Here is a 19810-nt window from a genome sequence, read left to right as displayed (position 1 = left end):
TCATGAACTGTCAATCCTTTGCTGTGAGAGCGATCTTTAAAACCGACACCCCCGGTTCCACATACAGTGCTCTATAGTGGGAAGCTGCTGTCATCTGAGACCTGGACCCGGCCTAGCATGTGTTTTGCTTACACCAGACCTCTCGAGTTGATCCTACACAGCCAGCGGGGTCTGGAGAGAGAGGGAGATCTGCCTCAGCAGGGGGTGGGTGGGGGTTGTAGGGATGAGAGGATGGAGTGGCGGACGGGTCACGTTACTCCCACATTAGACGATCATGTCAGTGCGAATGTGATCTCGGTTATTATTACAGCTTACATGATGAAATGGCAAAAAAGTGCTGACGCGGAGCGCTCTCATCCTCGCTGTGTGTAGCGATATTGTGAGGCTTAATGTATTAAAGAGGCCCAGTGGGTCGTGGTGTCCAGATTATCCTCCTTTTTTAAAATCATCAATATTTTATGTCATTTAGGTTTGTGGTTCTATTTCTATAAATATCGGAGAGTTATTAAAACCACTCTGGGGTCTTTTTGTTTGAGTTATTAATAAATAAATAATTCTACTGAACACAAGTGCTTTTTTTTTTTTTTTTTTTTTTAAAGGAGTGGAATATCAAATATATGTATCTGAGCACCTCTTCAAAGCCCCACTCTCCCTCTCCCCGTGGTGTCAACACCAACATACTGTTAACAATATAGTCATACACATGTCTTAGGTACAGATATAATCTCAGAGAACCCAAACACCAGAAACAAAACATTAGAAGATGCGAAAAGACCAGCTCTAATGGTGTCATAATATAGCGAGAAACAAAAGAAAAGAGCAGAACTGAAACATTTATGAATACTCGAAATTCCATTTATGTTCTAATCCAAAACCAAAAGGAAGTCCATCCAAGTGAATCTTTTTTTTTGTTGTTTCCTTATACTTGTTAAGTTTTGGCAAAGTAACTAACCCCCAGCTTCTCCTTTCTCCCCCTTTTTCAGACTCTCCCCAACCCCTGTGTCCCAAACTCAGTCCCAGTTGGTGGATTCCCCCGTCAATTATCGCCGCAGCAGCAAAGTGAGCAGTGAAAGCATGTAAATGCTGATGCCTGGGAGGTTCTGGTTGGCCGAGGCTTTCACCTTCTCGTTTTCTGCAGGGTATTGGTAGAGTATGGGTGGCTGAGTGGCTGGGACAACGAGGCGCGGGCCCCGGGAACACATTTCGTCGGCGCAACTGCCACTCCCTGAACCGCTGACATCATCACCTATGGACAGAGAGGCAGGTTTTGAGCTTATTGGTATGACACACATAACATTTACAAAATGGTGTTGGCTATGTATTTTTAGAATTAACATATGAAGACCGCTGCCGCATACTCATACATATTAAACATACTGTGCACATGCAGTATTTGCTTGACTACCAGCAAGAAAAATGAGGTCGGCTGTCCAGGTGCAGGCTTCAGAAAAAAGGATGAAAATTTTACTTTTATTATGCCGTACAAAATATGACCTCAATTATTCAAAATGATAGTGTGCTGCCTCCACAGATGGAGAGAAATAGTCAGAGTTGTTTATTTCCCTTAATCTAGAACTTAAAAGCTTAAATCATCTGTTAGTCATCCGAAAGGGAGTTTCTTCTGAATGTTCTTTGGAAACTTGTGGGCTGCGATGGCGAAACTACTCACTGGTGTCCTGAAAGTCCACATCCTGGCCGTTGAGAGCGTTCTTCAAGCGGTGCGTCATGATCTTCAGCTGCATTATCTGTTGGCGTATTGTCATATCTGGCTTGGTGATGTCGATTTCCACCTCAGGGTTGTTGATCTGACTGGCTAGGCCGTCACCCATCACTTCTGGAAGGTACCTGCCACACATGAACACTCGTTTAACATGTGAAACACAGGCTGGACATTTTCAACAATTCAACACAGTTAATTAGAGATTATGTGACTTTTGATGAACAGTGGCCTGTTAAAGAAGAAGACCAGGAAGGAAGGAAACCAGACAGAGTGAATGGGATGGGACCACAAACGGGAAACAATTGATATGTGTGTTATATGTGACAAGCTAAAATGGTGTGTAGCCATAGCATACACTGTGAGTCATAGAGTCAGCAAACTACCTCAGTACTACAGAACAATATCTATTTAAAGTTTGCTAATGTTAGCTAACATAAGCCACCTGACGCCACTGGTCATGTCAGACCAAATAGGGCTAAAAAAAGTATATTGTATGTACTTAGTATAGTATGTAACAGCCAATAGCACTACCGAGAAAGAAATCTAAACTTGGATCAGTTTAGATTTGGGCCAATGTGTTGCTTTCATTCAGCTAGCATCATTTTAGCTTACCATCATCCTATCATGACTTACTTCATTTTTGTAATATAGCGTAGCTTTACCTCTGTCGGGTGCTTATCTTGACAAAGCCATTCGTCTTTTGCGTGTACTTTATACATTTGTGATGACGAACAACTGACAGATGACAAATGAGTGGTGACAGTAGCAATGACAGCTAGTATGTATCACCCCAGGATGCTCAGTAACTCCAATTCCCTATTATTGAAAGAATGTCGATGGCTGGAAACACCTGTGCAATAGTTTGTGATTACAATTGAGTATATTCTAAAAACAGAAAAAAAAAAAAAAAATAGTGAAAAATTAGATTTTGAGATGTCTGGTCACCTCAGCAGCAACTCACAGTTTGCAGTGTACTGTGCTTTAAAAAACATAATTTCCCAAGGTACCAGGTCAACTTTTTAGTACTTTGATATGTTATCTTGAAATTCATTTCTCTCCTGGTTTTTTATGCCCCACCTGGCTCGGCTCATGCCGTTCCAACACTTGTCCTCGGCTCCTGTTCCAGTGGCCACTCTGTCGCTGCACAGAACACTTGGGAGAGAAACCCAGTACGGCTGCAGCTCCCTCAGTTTCATGGTTACATCTGACACCTGAGGCAGAGTCGACAAGAGCAGATTCATGAGCTTTCACACTTTACCCAAAATCACTGCATGATGCTTGACTCAGGCAGGAGAGTAAGAAAAACACTTTCTCCCTCAATAACCAACCGCAGTGCTCAGTCATCTGACTCATTCATCCATTCAAGAATTCATTCTCATATAATCACCCCATAGTCGACTGTATAAAGGTTAAATGAACAGCAGAAGGGGTTTAATTGCCCGTGATGATCAATGGCTGCAGCATCATAAACCATCCATTTGAAAAGGCTGAACTAGGCCATCAGGGAGCAATAACAAGGGCACAGATCCAGTCGGGTAAATACTAACCAGTTTGTCCATTTTGCTGGAGCTGGATGCCAACTTGTCCTCCACTACAACCTTCCCTCTCTTCATGGAGTCATCGACCCCTGTGCTGCTGGTTTCTTTCTCTCTGAGGGAGCCACACGACTGGAACAACTGGGGCGAAGAGAAAGCGGAAAAGAAAAAGTTAAAATTTTCAGACACTGTACGGACCAAAACAGGTCAAACTGCCTTGTCGTCAAATTCATCTTCATTTTCAAGTGGTGACTAACTGCAGGCTCGCTCTATAAAGGTTATTTTCCTACCATATGTAGTTCGTACGGATCTTTATTGGTGTTGGTGTTAACAAGACTGACATCTAACACTTGAACTTGCTCTCTGAATAGAATCCCATAAACCCATACTGCATCAGCAAAGCGTTTCACATTTGTCGCACCATCTGCAAGGGCACAAAGAACATGAGCGTATTCGTACACACAAAGCTCCTCCTTTGAAAAGCAACAGTGAGGAGCGGTTACTGGTTATTTGCATGACCCCAAGAGTCAATCACACCATCGCTCCGGCAGAATGATTCGCAGCTCAGAAAGTACGTCTTGTCCCTACGGGGCTTACATTTCATAAACGGAGCCCAGGGAATAAAGTAAGACTGCAGTCAATCTGTCATCCAATCTGGCCTGCTTAGAGGAGCCCGGAGCCTTTGAACCTTCACACATAACTATAAAATAATCCTGTCGTAAGCTTCTAGTCGTGTCGTTCGGCATAACTTGCCGCCGTTGTGCGGCTCGCAGATGGAATAATGGACATTTAAAAATGTGGCTGTTGTCTGAGCGGTGGCAGATTCCTCAAGCACATTTACTCCCTGCACTCATTTATATCAGTATTTGGTGTTCTGATGGGAAAAGTACATAACACAGCATATGGTTTTTGATGTCAACAGATTATGTAAATAGGAGATAATCTGTCCTACACTGTGTCTACCGTAATACTAGAGCACAGTCACGAATCGACTGCTATGGGATCAACACAGCGCTTTCCTCCAGAGATGGAGATCAGAGGCTGAAGCTGTGTGTGATTACCATTCTGAACCAGGTCAGAGGCAGTCTGCCAGGCCGTGGCTCACCTCTAGCCAGCCAGGCTGTTTAACAGCACAACCAGCACAGTGGAAGCTTTGTCTTTCGTCTACCTTCACCAAACAACTCAGTCAGATTTCCATCGCTGCCCGTGCCTTTTAAGGGCTCGTATAAAAACTGTTGCTCAAACACCATTAAACAGTGAAGTAAACGCTTGGCCCGCAGGCTCTGTCATGACTCACATCCTTTTATTTTAAAATCAGGTACTTGGAGCTTTTCAACAGCATTAATTTAGTGGTAGGATAGGTGTTAATTGTACAAACAAATGAATGTCAGGGAAATGAGGCAGCAGGGTCACTGACTTGACGGTAATAGCTTGCCCAGTGGCATTTGCTGAGAAAGTTAAGATATTTTATTTCCTTACTACTATTTCTACTGCTTTAACAGGTGATATGAATATTTAAAAGCCCCTGAAAACTTGGTTCATATCTCAAGTATTTCTCCGCAACATTAAATATTCATTTAAAAAAAAAAGAGAGAGAAGCTAATCAGCTAATCTGCTTTAACGGGACTGTGTGGGTGTTCTTTCAACGGATTTGATTGACAGCCGCCTGGCTACAACTGTCATCTCATTTTAATTCCTACATTGCTAAATCTCTTTTGTTATATATAATAATATAGGACCCCCTCATTCAAAGCAAGAACCTGATTAAGACAGTAAGCTTTCAGGGCTTTTGAAAAAATAATGCAGTCAGTTTTATACATATATATTCGATATATGTTCACCAATTTGACTTTGACTTCCCTTGAGCGGGAAAAAACAATCTACATATATTTAACTCTAACTAGAGTTAAGGTGTCATTAAATGGTGGCTGATGGATGTTGTCATCTGCAACACTTTCTATGATTTGCAACAAACATCTGTTTAAAATACATTCTTAATATAATTGAACCTTTTTGTAGATTGCATAATCATTCTGTCTGTGTTTTCTGGGCAGGGAGGAAGAGGAACAAGGGAACAGAAAGTGAAAAGATGAATTGTTAACTTAATGGTAACGCTCTGACCAAAAGCAGACACCTATTTCATTGGATTATTAAGATTGCAAATTGGTATTTTGTATCCTTACTGACGTCAAAGGGTAAATATGCCCGGTGTTCTCAGACTGTGACAATGAATAAATACTAAATGAACCTACATATTTAATGAGTTTTTTACTCACAAAGACAAAACAACATCAAGGTACAATATGTAACAGTTAACAGCTAACTTCAGTAGATATGTCTTTGACATAATCCTTCTTATACCAACATTCTGTTAATAATTCTAGTTCATTTTTGAATGTTATTCTTACATATTGCACCTTTAAATATATGATTTTTTTCTAGAAACATCTGTTGGGCTGAGTTGAACTGCCCCACTTTGGGCAGTCCTGGTCTACATGTTCACAAAGACTTATTTTATTCATGATAATATACTGTATCTACTTACATAAGGTGATTTTAGGACCAGGGGGAAAGAACTGTTTACAGAAAACCAATTTAAGTAATGCTGTCAAAGTATTTATGGGGTTACTTACTAGCTGTTACAATACATTTGGCAATGATAGCATTGGTGTTGAACTTAGCGATGTATAATGTTTGGCAAGGGCATATTTTGAGTTCTTCATCGGGCTGCTTTTGTTACAGAGACCTACACTGCAGCATCCCAGCATGCTGCTATGACTAGAGCAACATGCAGACATATTCTTACCTACCTTACCTAACATTTTATACATTCTGAACAGCATACACCGGTACATTAGTTTCCTCTCAGAAGAAGCTTCTGCGATGGAACGAGAGTGTTCTGCTCCATTAATAATCGTCACAGTTGTGGCACAGAGTTACCTGCTCTAATAATCAAGGGAAATAGGTGATTATATGGTCACAACTGAAGTATGACCATCACACCTACTAATGCTGCGTATTCCGATGATATCGAGGGTCTGTTGTATGTTACAAGTCTGCAAAGCTCTCTACTTTGCGAGCCAAAATACAAACTCAATAGTGAGCTGCCATTTGCAGAAATCAGTGAGTATGGTGTGAATTTAGTTTGGGATCAGTACTTTTAAAAAAATTTGGGGTATTAAGTGGCTTTGGTGGTGAGTGCAACATTGTGTGTCATCTCACAATAAATTGCTGTCTGTGTATTCTCTGTTCATATGGTGTGGTCAGCTGTTTGCAGCTGTATGTGTGTACCGTGTGTGCTCTGACCTTGCTGTTGATGGTCTCTATATTATCCATCATGGTTAGCATGGCCTCTGATATGCGATATGGGAGTGAGGGGACCGCGCTGTCCACACCAGATGGTCCATCAAAGCGATCGGCCACCTGTATCATTGTTTCTGCAAAGACAGGAGACACAGTTAGCTTGAAGTATGCGTGAAACGTTTCATGTGTGGAACGTTGACCGAGCGATTCTGCTGCAAAGTAACATCATGTGTCGGGTGAACCTTTGAGCAAACATATGGCTGAATCGGATGCACGTGTCAGCGTGTGTGTGTGCTCCACACCTGCCAGATGCCTCCACTCGGTGTTGAGGTCAGCCTGGTTGGCCAGACAGCCCTTCATGACGTTGCTGCAGTAGTTGGCACAGGGTCTGGCAGAGGCCATGCCGCGGCAGTGGGGACAGTAAGTCAGCCTCATCATGGCCCTCGTGCACTCCTGGCTCAGCTGCACCTGAGGTAGGACACAGACAAAAATACACACACACCACCTGGATGAAAAATTACTGTTTAGTCAAGCATGTATGATCTAATAGCCTGAAGGATAAAAATGAAAGCGGCAGTTGGTCAAAGCGTGAATCCGACCACTTTAACTGTTGCTACTGTACAGGAGAGTTAAACAAGTGTTCAGATTTAACAGATGAAAAGATGGAAATTTCTGTGGCCAGACAATGACAGTCACAGAACCGTGGGAGGTCACCTCCTGTGGTGACCTTTTTTTAGTTTGCACCAGACTTTCATTCAGCACAGTTTCCTTGGAAACCACTTTGGGAGAATTCACTTTTTGTTTCACATGCGATGAAAAGGCCCTGACATTCATACAAGTATTCTCAGTCCCTCACTCCATCCTTCCTGCCTCTTCCATTTCTCTCTCTATCCCACGAGGCTGTTCCCCCAGGAAAGGGCCTTGGTGCGTGAAAAGTGAAACTGGGTTAATACCAGTAAGCTCTGTTCACAAGAGAGTACAGCTATGCATACAAAACCTCAGGAAGTGTGTGTGTGTGTGAGAGAGAGAGAGATGGGGGGGAGAGGGGGAGAGGGGGAGAAGGGGAGAGAGAGAGAGGTGGAACGAGCCCAGCTACGCATACAAAGCTCCTCTAAGCTGACATCTGGGCCAGCCTGATGCTTTTCCTGGAAACTGTTCCTCCAACAGCAAAGTCACAGTAAAACCAGCTTTTAAGCAAATATACAGTGGGAATAGGACAACAATAGGAATCAGGTGGGAAAACAAATCATAGACACTCAGGACCTGTCAGTAGTTTGGTTTGGTTGGTAGTCTGCTCAACGTTATTGGACATGAAAACAGACCACGGACAGTAGAACTGTCCCCTGCTGACAATACTCAGCATTAACAAAGCCAGTTCATCTGCAGCACTCGTCCTCCATGGTGTACTTATTGTGTGCGTCTTAGAATTGGCTGCACTCTTTTCATATTTTCTTCTGCATTATTTGCAGTGCTTTCCTTCATCAGCTCTAGTGTCAAACATGTTGGCTGTAAAGTTTCCAACGTCCTTCACTGTGCTCTGTTTTTAGTCTTGGCTGTATTCGGTGACTATTTATGGGTGCATCAGCTCAATTTCCCCACATGGATCATTAAAACTTAATCTAATCATATTTGATCCACATAAAGCAAAAGCTATTTATTTTGACACGGTTTCATCCCTATATTAAATCTAAAACTAAAAACATAATAAGCCTAAATTAAGCCTTAATGTATCTGTGATGTATTAAAGCGACCAACAGAATTTTGCTAATTATTGCCAGAAGAGGACAGAATAAAGTGAAGTAAGTGACACAGAAAAGCAATAACCACATTCCCAGGCTTAATCTCAAGTCATATGAGACATGAGTCAGATCCTCACTCCTGCCCTCCTTTTCTTCCCTCCTCCCGTCCTTACCCTACCACTCATTAGCCGGGGATGAGTCAGATGAATGCTTTTTTGGTGAGGCAGAAGAGGGAGTGTGCAGGGATGAGTGGAGAAAAAGAGTCAAAATGAAGGAGAAAGGGGAGTGTTAAAAAAGCAACGAGGTTCGCCGAGGAGCGGTGGCAGGGGAGTTAAAAAAAAAAACCCAAAAAAACCCAGGGTGATGTTAATGAAGTACTTATTAAGGACAGACAGTCATTAATCTAGTTTCTGTTACATCATCCATACAGTATTAATGCTGGGAATCCCAGGCCACACACAACAGACATGAAACAGCGTGTAACACCTCCATGGTGTTAATTGGACGTTGATGTTGACAACTTCCTCTGCAACCTTGGAGCTGTGGAGCACCAGGCACTGTGAAAGACGGGCTGTCACGGTAATGACTCATAGACCTAGGGCTGAAAACTCAGGATTATCTTTGTTGTGATAATTGTGATTTTCAGAAAACATTAAAGCAGCAACAAATAATCAATTAATAAATTAATTGTCTATTATTAACTATTACATTTTTTTGCCAATTATTTTGATAATCACTAAATAGGTTTGAGTAATCTTTTAGAAAATACAGTTAAGAAAATAGTGTTTTGTTTCTTTCTGATTCCACCTTCTTAAATGTGAATATTTTCTGGTTTCTTTTCTCCTTTGTGGCAGTAACAAGACATTGAAGACGCCATCTTGGGATTTTGGAAACATATTTCACCATTTTCTTTCATTGAATATGAAAAAAAAAATCCTATCTCGATAAGAGCCCGACTACAAACACTTTTTGCAGTGATGCGTCAGATGTGTTTGCCAGCGGAGGCAGGTTATTATTATTCTTTTACAGTTTAACAATAACCTTTATTGTATCAAATGGAATTAGCACTGAAACAACAAACTTATCATCTTAAAGGTACAATGTGTAGTTTATTAGTTTAAACCCTTCACAAATTAACTAAAATTATAAAAAAAAATGAAGAAATACCAGATTTTATATTATGTAAAAGACATCTATGTATTGTGTTGCGGGAATATCTATTACATTTAGCATGCTAACCAGCTAGCCCCGCCCAGTGATCTGGGCAGAGTCAGCTTAAACACCTGCTAGCAGCTAACAGCAGTTAGTGGTTACTCTAGTTACATGCTGCCCCCTGTTTGTTTGGAGTATGAATACAACAGGTGGCCAATTCTTACATATTGCACCTTTAAATAAATAACAAATGGTTTATTGCCAATCAAAACAGTTACTGATACATTTTCTGACAGTGAACTAAGAAACTGATCGTATATACTATACTCGCCTTTCAGGAGATGTCAAGAGATTGTTTTAGGTTTTAGGGTTATGAGATGACTGTGCTGCATTTTAACCCCCACAGCCTTACTTGTCCTTGCCTCACCTTCACAACATGCTCCCCATACCTGTCAGTACTTTCTATATTGCCCAGAGCAGTCGAGCCCGAGACTCTTCTGCCTGTCTCCCTCTCTCTGCTTGTCTTTCCTCTGTAATTAGTAACGATATATGAGCGACCTCTCCCCCCCCTTGTGTTATAGAGCGAGCTGATCCAGACTCCTTGCCTCCAGAGTGAGCTATGTGGCGCGTGGCCTACTTCCTCCACTCCCCTGCCCGAGGGAATAAAAGCAGTCCGTAAAAAGTTGAGGACACAGCAACTGGTGCAGCCCCGGAGCGAAAGCAGGGGAGGAATTAATTCTTAACCAGAAAGACAGAGTGCATCTGACTGCTCTCTTCTCTCTTTTTTTCCTCTTACAAAAAACATCCCTCAAATTATTCATTTTTTTCCCTTCTTCCACGCATCTCGATCTCTCTCTGCTCTGCTTTGCTGTGTTCTCTGCCTCCTTTTTTCACGAAACTCTTTCATCACCTTTCACTGCAGCTCTGATTTCTCATGACTAATCCACCTAAAAACATTGCACGGATTCATGTCGTGTTTCATGCTAGTTTCAAGTTGGTAGCGAACACAAAGGCGTTCAGAGCGCACACATGGAGACATTTTTCATTTTATTTCCTCCAGCTTTACTCTCTCAAGCAGTGTAATACTTCCCTGAGCAGCGTGTGGTAAACATCTTCAGTCACTGGGCCCTTTAAGTGGCAATACATAGCTATAAATAGAGCGGTTGTCTCATTAAGGCCCAATCAATTGAAGATAGAATTACAGGGGAAAAGGAGGGGAAAGCAAGGATCCAAATAAGCACACCGAGCTATTGACACTTAAAGGAGACAGAGGACAGCGCAGGGCACAGCTCTGGGAAATATCAGTACAGTTTACTGGGGGAAGAAGGATTGTGTAAGTAATAAAGGGACATGAAAGCAGTAGCTGGAGTTTGTCACTTTTTCTTCCTCTCACTTTCTCTCACTGTCTCATTTGTTCCCATCACAGTGCTCTTCCAATCTGCATTTAGTACAGCACAGTGCCGATTCTGCGCTGGGGAAGAACGACAGTAACGTACAGATTATGAATACGAAATTGAGCAGTTGGTTGAAGTCTACTCCTTTTTCAGTCAAATTGTACCGAGCTGGCCTCAACTCGGATGATTCAGGGAAAAAATTACACATTCCGTCTTCTCGCACAGTTCAGTGGACCGAGCTTGGTAATTCCCTTTTTACAGAGATCGTCCAAGTGTGTCCATAGTGACTATCCTTGCAATACAGACTTTTGATGAGTGTGTGTAAATAGGGCAGAAGGCACTCAGTGACCTCATTCAGAGTGGCAGCGGCTCCAGTGCCCTGGCATTAGCGCCGGGATGACATTTGGTAATTTCATAAAAGCCGTGCTAATTATTTACGCATTTTCCCTAGCCAGCTTAATGAACACATCGCTCACTGTCCTTCAGGACCGGCGAAATGGCATCAGACGGGAAAGGTGCATTATGAAGAAGCCGCATGGTGGAAATTAGCATCACTTGTTGGAGGGGAAAGATAGAATGCTGAGGTGTGCATGTGTTTCTTATGCACTAAGAGAGCGATTGGTAGTTTAGCATCTTGCAGGCAGACCTCTGAAGGGTAAACCCATGTGACGCAAATCATAAATAGCATTTTCACTGTATTGCCCATGCTAATTCTGATCCTTACACCCCTGTTTGCTTGCTTGAGTCTAACCCTCATTTCACACCTGGCGTTACCATGTCTCTCGACGTGCATCAGGACAGGATGATTTTACACAAAGAAAGAAAGAACTTAATGAATAGCGTTTGCCTAATTTATTAGTCATAGACTAATCAAAAAAAAGACCAACTTAAAAACACACAAAATGGAGCATTTTTTAAGGGAGTCCTGCAACTTTCTTCATGGGCAAAAAAGTTTCCTATATTGGTTAATGTTTGCTGCATTTCTAAAATTTGACATGCTTACCATCAATGAAATGTCTTTTTTCATACATTTAGTGTAAATGGTGAAATAAGTTGAAACGGTGTGTTCAAACAGCTGCTAAGAAGCATTTGACACAGAGGCAGACAGGCTGGTACAGCTCTGCTGCAACAAACTGACAAGACAATTTACAAGAGAATTCATATGAATTTGAATTTGTTGAAGCCATTTCGCAAAGCTTTTTAAGTTTCTCTTCATTCAACAAATCTCACAATTGTGTGATTTGTTTAGGGATTCAGGGGATGCTGCTGTTACTAGGTCGATAGTTAGATCGGTTGAAGCAGACAGTGTGCTCATAAACATCTGCTGCAACATTGGCAGGATAGGAGAGCCCAAACATGTAGGCTAGACAGCATGTCATCTACTCTGCCTGTCGTCGTGGCTTCTTCTTCTCGTTTCACGGAGGATGTCAGTTGAGTAGGTGGTCCATTAATGTGTCTGAAGACACATGTGCGTACACACGGCCCAGACCAGCTCCAAATGTGGTCTTAGTTGGGCAGGATCCAGGCATAGGCATTATTGACACATGCCTAGGCCTTAAGCTATATTTTTCTGTTGCTTATGAATACCAACATATGAATAGATAACCTAAAATATATACCTAACTAAATTAATGGGTATAATCAATGCGTCTTGGGGGCATTTACACTTGTACGAGCTGTCCACTTGTGTAACTGTCATGTCTCTAGCTCCGTTAGACGGGTTGCATGATTACCTGAGCCCCAGTTTCAGTTGTCACTGTCTGTGCCCTGTTATTCACCAGCTTCCTGCTACGCTAGAGTAGCTGTTTTCGTTGTTATTCCTGATTTTAGTCCCCTGTGGATGTGCATGTGCAATGCTTTGCTGCATCCAGGTCCCTAATTGAGACATCCTCAGGTCCCTCTGTGTGGGTGTGCAACGTGGCACCTACTTTCTGGGCCAAAGTGAGGCAGAGAGAGATGCTGCTTGGCTGTCTAGCTCTGATGCTAGCGCACAGTACAGTGTGTGCCGCCCACAGTGCCTCGCGGAACACATACATCAGACCGAAAGGGAAAAGGATCATATAGATTATTTTTTTGACACGCATCCAAATGTGTGGCCTTGCAGTCACGTACCAGCAACACAACCAATTTCGTCATGCCACTGTTTTTTTCCTCTTTTCATGCTTACACACACACACCCTGACCTTGTAATATTTCACCATAGGAAAAAAAAAATTGTAATATTCATCTCTGGTGCGGCATCGGTTTTCTTAAAGGATGTGTATATTTCTCACAGGGCCCCTGCTCTCCACACTCTCCTTGCCCAGCGTCTGACGGGAGATATTTTTCACTGGTGCGTCAATACCGGCCACCTCCCTCTCAGGAGCTGAAATGATTTCCTAGTCTTGCTCTGATCTTAACCTTACTCTTGTCTTATACACCGAGGGGACCATTTCTCTCGGGAGATATTAACCCTCCCCGCGGCCCAGGGAGACATTTTTCAGCGTGGAGCTGACATTAACTGTTGTTGCAGGGGCTGATTGTCTGAGCCGCAGGCCATACTTTATGGAGCCTTTCGTTTCCACCAACATTGATCTGCCACTGCTTTATACTATGCGCATGGACTGGTAAAAACAGGCCTGTGTGTATGTGTGTGTGTGTGTGTGTGTGTGTTAAGGTGTTCACATCAAGGAGAGATGAATACCAACCCTTTAACACATGAATACAGATGAGCATGTAGTGGGAGCAGAGAACATTAGCACATTAGACACCAGTGAAAAAGCAGGCAAATGGGACTATAACATTAAGGGGAAAGAGACTAATCAGTGATGAGATGCATGCAAAAGAAATAGACAGGAGAGGAAACAAATGAGGGGGAAGAGAGGTTTTACCTGGGACACCTTGCGCACCACCTCCCCGCTGACAACCAGCCCCTGGACAAAGGAACGTGCCGCAACAAACGTGCGTGTGACCATCATTTTCATCGTACGGGGTGTCTCTCCGAAGGGCCGTAGTGTCTCTATCTGCTTAGACACGCAATCCAAGTAGTCCTCACCTGTAACCGACACACACATCATTAAAATCTTCATCGAAAGAATAATAAAGAATCTGAAAAGCTTCAGCTGCAGTGCTTTTTATCAATCCAGATGGTTTTGGTGTGGTGTCCAGTTTTGGAGACATCAGCTGCAGAGATGTCTGCCTTCTCTGAAATATAATGGCACTCTCCTGCAGCCACTCAAAATAATCCACAGACCTTGCTGTGAGCAATTTCATGTAGGAACTATTTTCTTTCTGTTGAACTATAGCCTCCGGCCGTATCGCCCAGCAGAAGGAAGCGTGCATGTACTCAAAGACAAGAGGCTGGCAAACTAGGGTAGATAGCATTACAGCCTCTTGCAGCTTGCTTCTGTGCATTGATACGGTTGGCGGGAAATGGTCCCAACATGATACAGCTCACAACAAGGTCTGTGGATTATCTTGAGTAACTAGGTCATGATTTCTGGAAAGAGACTTTGCTTTTGAGTTTTTAAAATGTGTTTTTTTTTTTTTTTGGCAGCAGAAGGCAGATGGCCAATACCTCCAAAACTCTGCAGCTCAAATCAAAACAACCTAGATGGATAAATAACGCTATAGTAAGAGGAAACATATCATTCTTTAATTTTGGGGTGAACTGAAAATCACCTTTTTTGTATTTTGTTTTTTTATCTCATGCATTCCCTTCTCAGTTAATAAACCTGTGTTCGTAACGCAACATTAACCTCTTGGTTGTCATTTGGTGTTGTATAAAAAAAAAACGAGCTAGATGTACCTATGAAATATTGCTTGTTCGCCTGTTGGAAGAGCTTCTCCAGCAGCCTGGACCAGAAGTCGTTGAGCACCTCTTCCAGGTTGACATTGGAGCCTCGGTAGTAGTGCCTCAAATCCGTGTAAAGGTCAGAGAAGACCTGCCAGTTCTGGGAGTAGAGTAAGCCATACGTTTGAGTGAAAGTCTCCTGTAGACTGATCTCTGAGCGGTTGAGCAGCTCCAGGAAGTAACCTGCAAACAAAGAAAATAAATGGTTTTAAAAAGAGAAGAAGGAAGTGCCTCTGAGTCATACTTACAGTGTCACAGCAAGTACAAATATAAACTCAAATGCGGAGAAAGTGGATTATTTTTACAATTCCAAAAATTTTCCTCTCTTCTTCTCACAGCTTTGTGCTGCATACTAACACTGCCTCACCGTCGCTGAACCTTAAGTAGGAGTATGCAAGAGTGTCCCGAGGGAATGTCAGACAACTGACAGCGCTTCAGGGTGAAGTATATACTGCTCCAAGTGAGGATTTACAGATATAGGGTACAGGCAGAGGCAGTCAGGCTGTCAATCTTGGAGAAATAAAGTAGGAGACCGTTAAAGTTTGACTGAGACGAGCACAAACAAAAACAAGAGAAGCACACTGGAAAATCCAAGCCCTAAAATAATGCTCTAATGTTTCCTACTCTACATTTACATACATGATTGGGACATGATATTGCACAGACGGAATATCTAATACAACCCAATGCCACTCAACTTAAAGCTGCAACACCTTTTTCGTGTTTAGAAATGTTATTTAGTTTAAGGCTATGGCATTGGATTGTATTTGATTAGACTGGTGTAGCCTAAACTCCATATCGACCATAGTTTTTTGGGTCAGGGTTGAGTTTTGATCGAGGGGCATACATTCACACATGGAGTTTGTTTTTGTGGATTCCAGCTGGTAGCACAATGATTTTTACATCAATTTTGTGCTTAGACAACATTTATCAATCAGGCTCTGTTCTGGCAGCAGAAAATTCAGCAGCAACAACAACATAGCCAGACCATCCATCCATTCAGGCCAAGGTTTTCCCGGCATCTTCCCCTACACAATAGGTTCAAACCGGGTGTATGTGTGTGGCAGGGAGATGTGTTTACTTTGCTGGCGTCTTATCTCTGCCTGCCACCAGCCCAGATCGGGAGGAGACGAGAGAATGGAAGGTTGTGGCCTCCACAGGGGACACGGTGCCTGGAGCTAGCTCATCCCCCTAACGAAGCTGTTTTTAAAAACATCATAACACACGCAAAAAAAAAAATAAATCCACCGCACACCACGCTCCTGCATATTTAAACCAAAATTCAAACACACCCTGTCACCGTACAGTTTCCCTGACAACAATATATGGAAAAACCAAGGCAAAGTTATACAGTAGCAAAACTCCAACGCCCACATGCGCACGGCCTGAAGACAATCACAGCACTTGGAGTTACATAACTTGTTAATATGCTAAGCTCATCCTGACCCATCTGCGTGGCATTATCTAAGCGCTGGCCTTGTTGGATGGATACTGTATCTCTGTTCTGCTTTCCCACTCATTAATAAACACCAGCCGGCCCGCTTCACCGCTGCTGTTATTTGCTGCTTTCCTCTGGCATTTTTTGCAGACTCACAGCTAAAAGGTCTACTCTCATCGGAGCTGGGTGATTTGAAGAGATGTATTTAGCACTGAATGTGCTCCTGTGAAGAATCAATCTAAAATCCACTCTCAGACGACCACTCTGAGACATTCATCATTTCATATTCCTGCTTTTGCTACATTAAACGGCCATCCTGTGCTTGGTACTTTAAGAGCACCTTAAAAATGTACTACCTTTGTTTTGGTGATGAGAACTCCATACCCCGGTACATCAGCTGCACATTTCCCCCCCTTACAACATCAGCCTTGTTTGGTGCGTTGACATTTCCCTGAAGTGGCTTTCACTGTAGACTATTAAGTTATGTAATGTTGTCAGTCAGTCTCTGGTTTTTGATGCACACTTGTCTCTAGGCAGAAATATTTGCTTCTAATTGGGTTCACAAACACAGTAGGGGACTGACATCTATAAGAATCTAATTAAAAACGGCTTTATTTTAAAGCAGCCTCAAGGAGCTTTCATTTCTTGTTGACACTGGCGGCCCCTGTGGACAAAAGTGGTATGAGCATCACTGCCTCGTGTCCTCAGGTCTTGAGCTGTCTAACACGTGCATTTGTTTTGAAGACGAGTGAAAAGAAGATGATAGGATTAAGATATAGCAAGAAGTTCGCCGGAAAAGAAAAGAAGTGACTGAAAAAGAAGCAAAACCAGAGTTAACATTAGTGTTTCACTCTTAGATGAAGTTTGATGCTAAACTTATGGGTAACATTTATTCTAGACTGGTAGGTAAACAAAGGTTAATGCTAACATTGGGTATGTAGCGGTAGCTTAGCCAATTGAATAATATGTTAGCTAAGTTAGCTGTTAGATGAAAGAGGGAAAGAAAGATGTATGGGAATTTGATGGTGGCACATTCTTACATATTGCACCTTTAATTTTATGATTTTTCCAATCCAAATAAGGGTTAGGGTTAGAATCCAACCCCGTCCTTACAAATAGCCAATCTTTTTGCTTGTTTGCTCATGCAGGTCATAAAGAGGCATGAGTATTAAACTGAGACTGTTTCATAACCAGTTAAAAACTCCCTGTGGAATATTTAAATGTTGCCATATTCTGGTCTTTTGCTGTACTGTGCTCCTCCTCACTGGTGTTATATAATCAAATAATTTTTTTTTTAATTTTTCAACCTTAAAATAGGCAGGCTTATTGTTTTACTAAATGTGTACATTTTATTTAAATTAACTAAGCACCTAACTATTTGGTTTTAAGCCCTACTGTAAGATGACAAGAACTGGATGGACCATGTTCAATTTGTTTGATACATCCTTTATGAATAAATGAGGGTAAAGGAAATGAGTCCATTACGCAACGACAGAAAATGTTCTCAACAAGACGGAGAAACCTTTCTAGTCAGCTCCTCATTATAGCTGCAAACCTCAGCGCACAGAGCAAAATGGCAACATAATGAATGGTGTTGAGCCTTGTCTTCGGTGTGACGCAAGTCATTTCTTAGATTATAACCGTCTTTGAGATAACTGCTTCTGACATGCTGTGGCCGTACGTCCGGCACTTGCGAAGCAGCGAGAGTTCCTGGCTGGATGACACGTCATTCCCCTGTTCCTTGACCTCCTGTCACTCAAACTCTCTGGAAGCGAGGCTCTGGGCCAGCCTCAAAGCACCAGGAGAGCTGCATCTATGTCATTCACACAAGCACACGCATCCACAAAAAAATAATACTTCCAGGAGTCAGCAGAAAAACACGCGCACAGAGACACAAACTTCAAAGCAGCACCACATCCACACATAGAAACAAGAGCATCACTGGCCATCGCACAAACAAACACAAACACACACACTATCCAGAGTACACAGTGGCAGCCAGACAGACAGACAGGGAGCAGCTGTGACAGGTGCAGCTTTGCTTATAATCCCCATTAGGATTCACTCCTGCTGTGTACTGTCAGCCATACTGTAAAAATGCCATAACTCCGGCTAAACGAAGAGGATTTCAGCAGAAATAGTTTCATTTAGGTGCTGGAGTGAAGTTGTTGCCCCGGTAAATGAATTACCCACATTTCTGTTTACAGTCCTAATGTGTGTTTTTAAGTGCTCTGGGATCACCACATGTGGAGGGCAGATCTTGGTAAATGGTATCACGCTGTCCAGTTCTCCTCTGCCCTTCAGCTCAAGTGAATAATGATGATCATTAGTATTACTCATAGCCCCTGTGCATGTGTGTGCGCATGTGCTTTTTGTGTGTTTCAGATGACCTTTCTCATTCTTCATCTGTTTGTGTCTCCATGATATGTGGAGCCACAGGCTCATCCCTTTCTTCACCCCCTCTTGCCTTTAACTCTCTCTCTTTCTCTCCCTCAATCCTCCATCATCCCTCAAAGCCTAACCTCCACCCCCCTCACCCGTCCCCAATCCCCAGTGTCTGCTCTCCAAGGAAGGAGTGATGGGAGAGGGCTCTTAATTGCTTTATCCCAGCACATTGGGTGTGGGAGGGACAATGAGTGGACAAACAATAGTTGGGGTAGTTTTATTCATTTTTAGAGAAGTAGTCATGTGGGGGACTGTCTGTCACCATCATGAACTTTAAGTTGATGAATAATTGTTATTGTGTTAATTGCTTTTTCTCTTGATCTTATGCCACTAGCAAAAAAAATATGGTCTCATTTGAGCTGAAACAAAAGACTCGACAGCAGTACGGTCTGGACAGCCGATTTCTTTTTCCCCATTATTGTTTTTTTCTTTTTTCTTGAACTTTATGCTATTTGCCTCAACCAATTGCTGGAACCTTCACTTGATATCAGGTCATAATAAGTATGAATTGTGACAGGCCTACATTGTAAAATCTGACAAAGTGACTTTACTTAAAAAAAAACTGAGGAAACCAATTATCTCCAAATTACCAAGTAAAGTAGACTAATCATTTCCAGTTGTTAAAGCTTTTTAGGTGTACCAAGTTAAATTTAATAGTCTACTTCATTTGGTAATTCTGAGATAATCAGTTTCCTGACGGTTTTAAAAGTAAAGCCAACTTTTAAAGTGTACCGTGTAGACATGAGGAAGCTGTATCACCGAAAATTGCTGTTTTTCTACAGTTACTGTATGTAGCCCTGGAAATCTCAGTCATTTAGGATTGCATCAGGTTAAAATAAGTGTCAGCAGATCCAAATATTTGCTCAAATCATTCAAAAATAACTCTCTTGTGTCTGCTATACTGTAATTCACCGACAACTCATGTAAAGTTAGAGTTATTTCCAGTGTTCTGATTATATCTGAGACAAAAAGCGCAAATTAATAAAGACACCAGCAGTCAGCATAACAGTGAGCAAGGATTTTGTATCATTTTTGTTTTATAGTATAGCCCAGAACACTAATTTGCCTCCAAGGTCTTTACAATCTGTACAGCATATGGCACCCTTCATAACCATACCAGACTCATTATACCATATATTTCACAGAGTAGGACTGGGCTTTGATTCAACGGTTAATCATATTGTGCTCTATGATCTTATTATAACTTGAAATTACTGTCCAGATTTCAAGCAAATAAACAGGCAAATGAGCT

At 42.1% G+C, this 19810-nt stretch overlaps 1 protein-coding gene across 1 annotated transcript in view; it reads right to left on the bottom strand.

The window, feature by feature from the left end:
- Positions 1-1009: 1009 nt before the first annotated feature.
- gpc1b (glypican 1b) overlaps positions 1010-19810 on the bottom strand; it is a 68188-nt gene continuing 49387 nt past the window's right edge. Inside the window, exons 3-10 of the mRNA XM_073491737.1 lie at positions 14631-14858; positions 13714-13877; positions 6861-7026; positions 6562-6692; positions 3268-3396; positions 2798-2931; positions 1670-1845; positions 1010-1246 (exon numbers count right to left, since the gene is read on the bottom strand). Coding sequence (XP_073347838.1) covers positions 1041-1246; positions 1670-1845; positions 2798-2931; positions 3268-3396; positions 6562-6692; positions 6861-7026; positions 13714-13877; positions 14631-14858 — 1334 coding nt within the window. The 3' untranslated portion in view covers positions 1010-1040. The remainder of the gene's footprint in view (positions 1247-1669; positions 1846-2797; positions 2932-3267; positions 3397-6561; positions 6693-6860; positions 7027-13713; positions 13878-14630; positions 14859-19810) is intronic.

The sequence above is a fragment of the Pagrus major genome, chromosome 21 (assembly GCF_040436345.1).
Source record: "Pagrus major chromosome 21, Pma_NU_1.0".
NCBI classification, from domain to species: Eukaryota; Metazoa; Chordata; class Actinopteri; order Spariformes; family Sparidae; genus Pagrus; species Pagrus major.
Note: the sequence above shows the minus strand (reverse complement) of the source record. Positions and strands in the feature narration are given on the sequence as shown.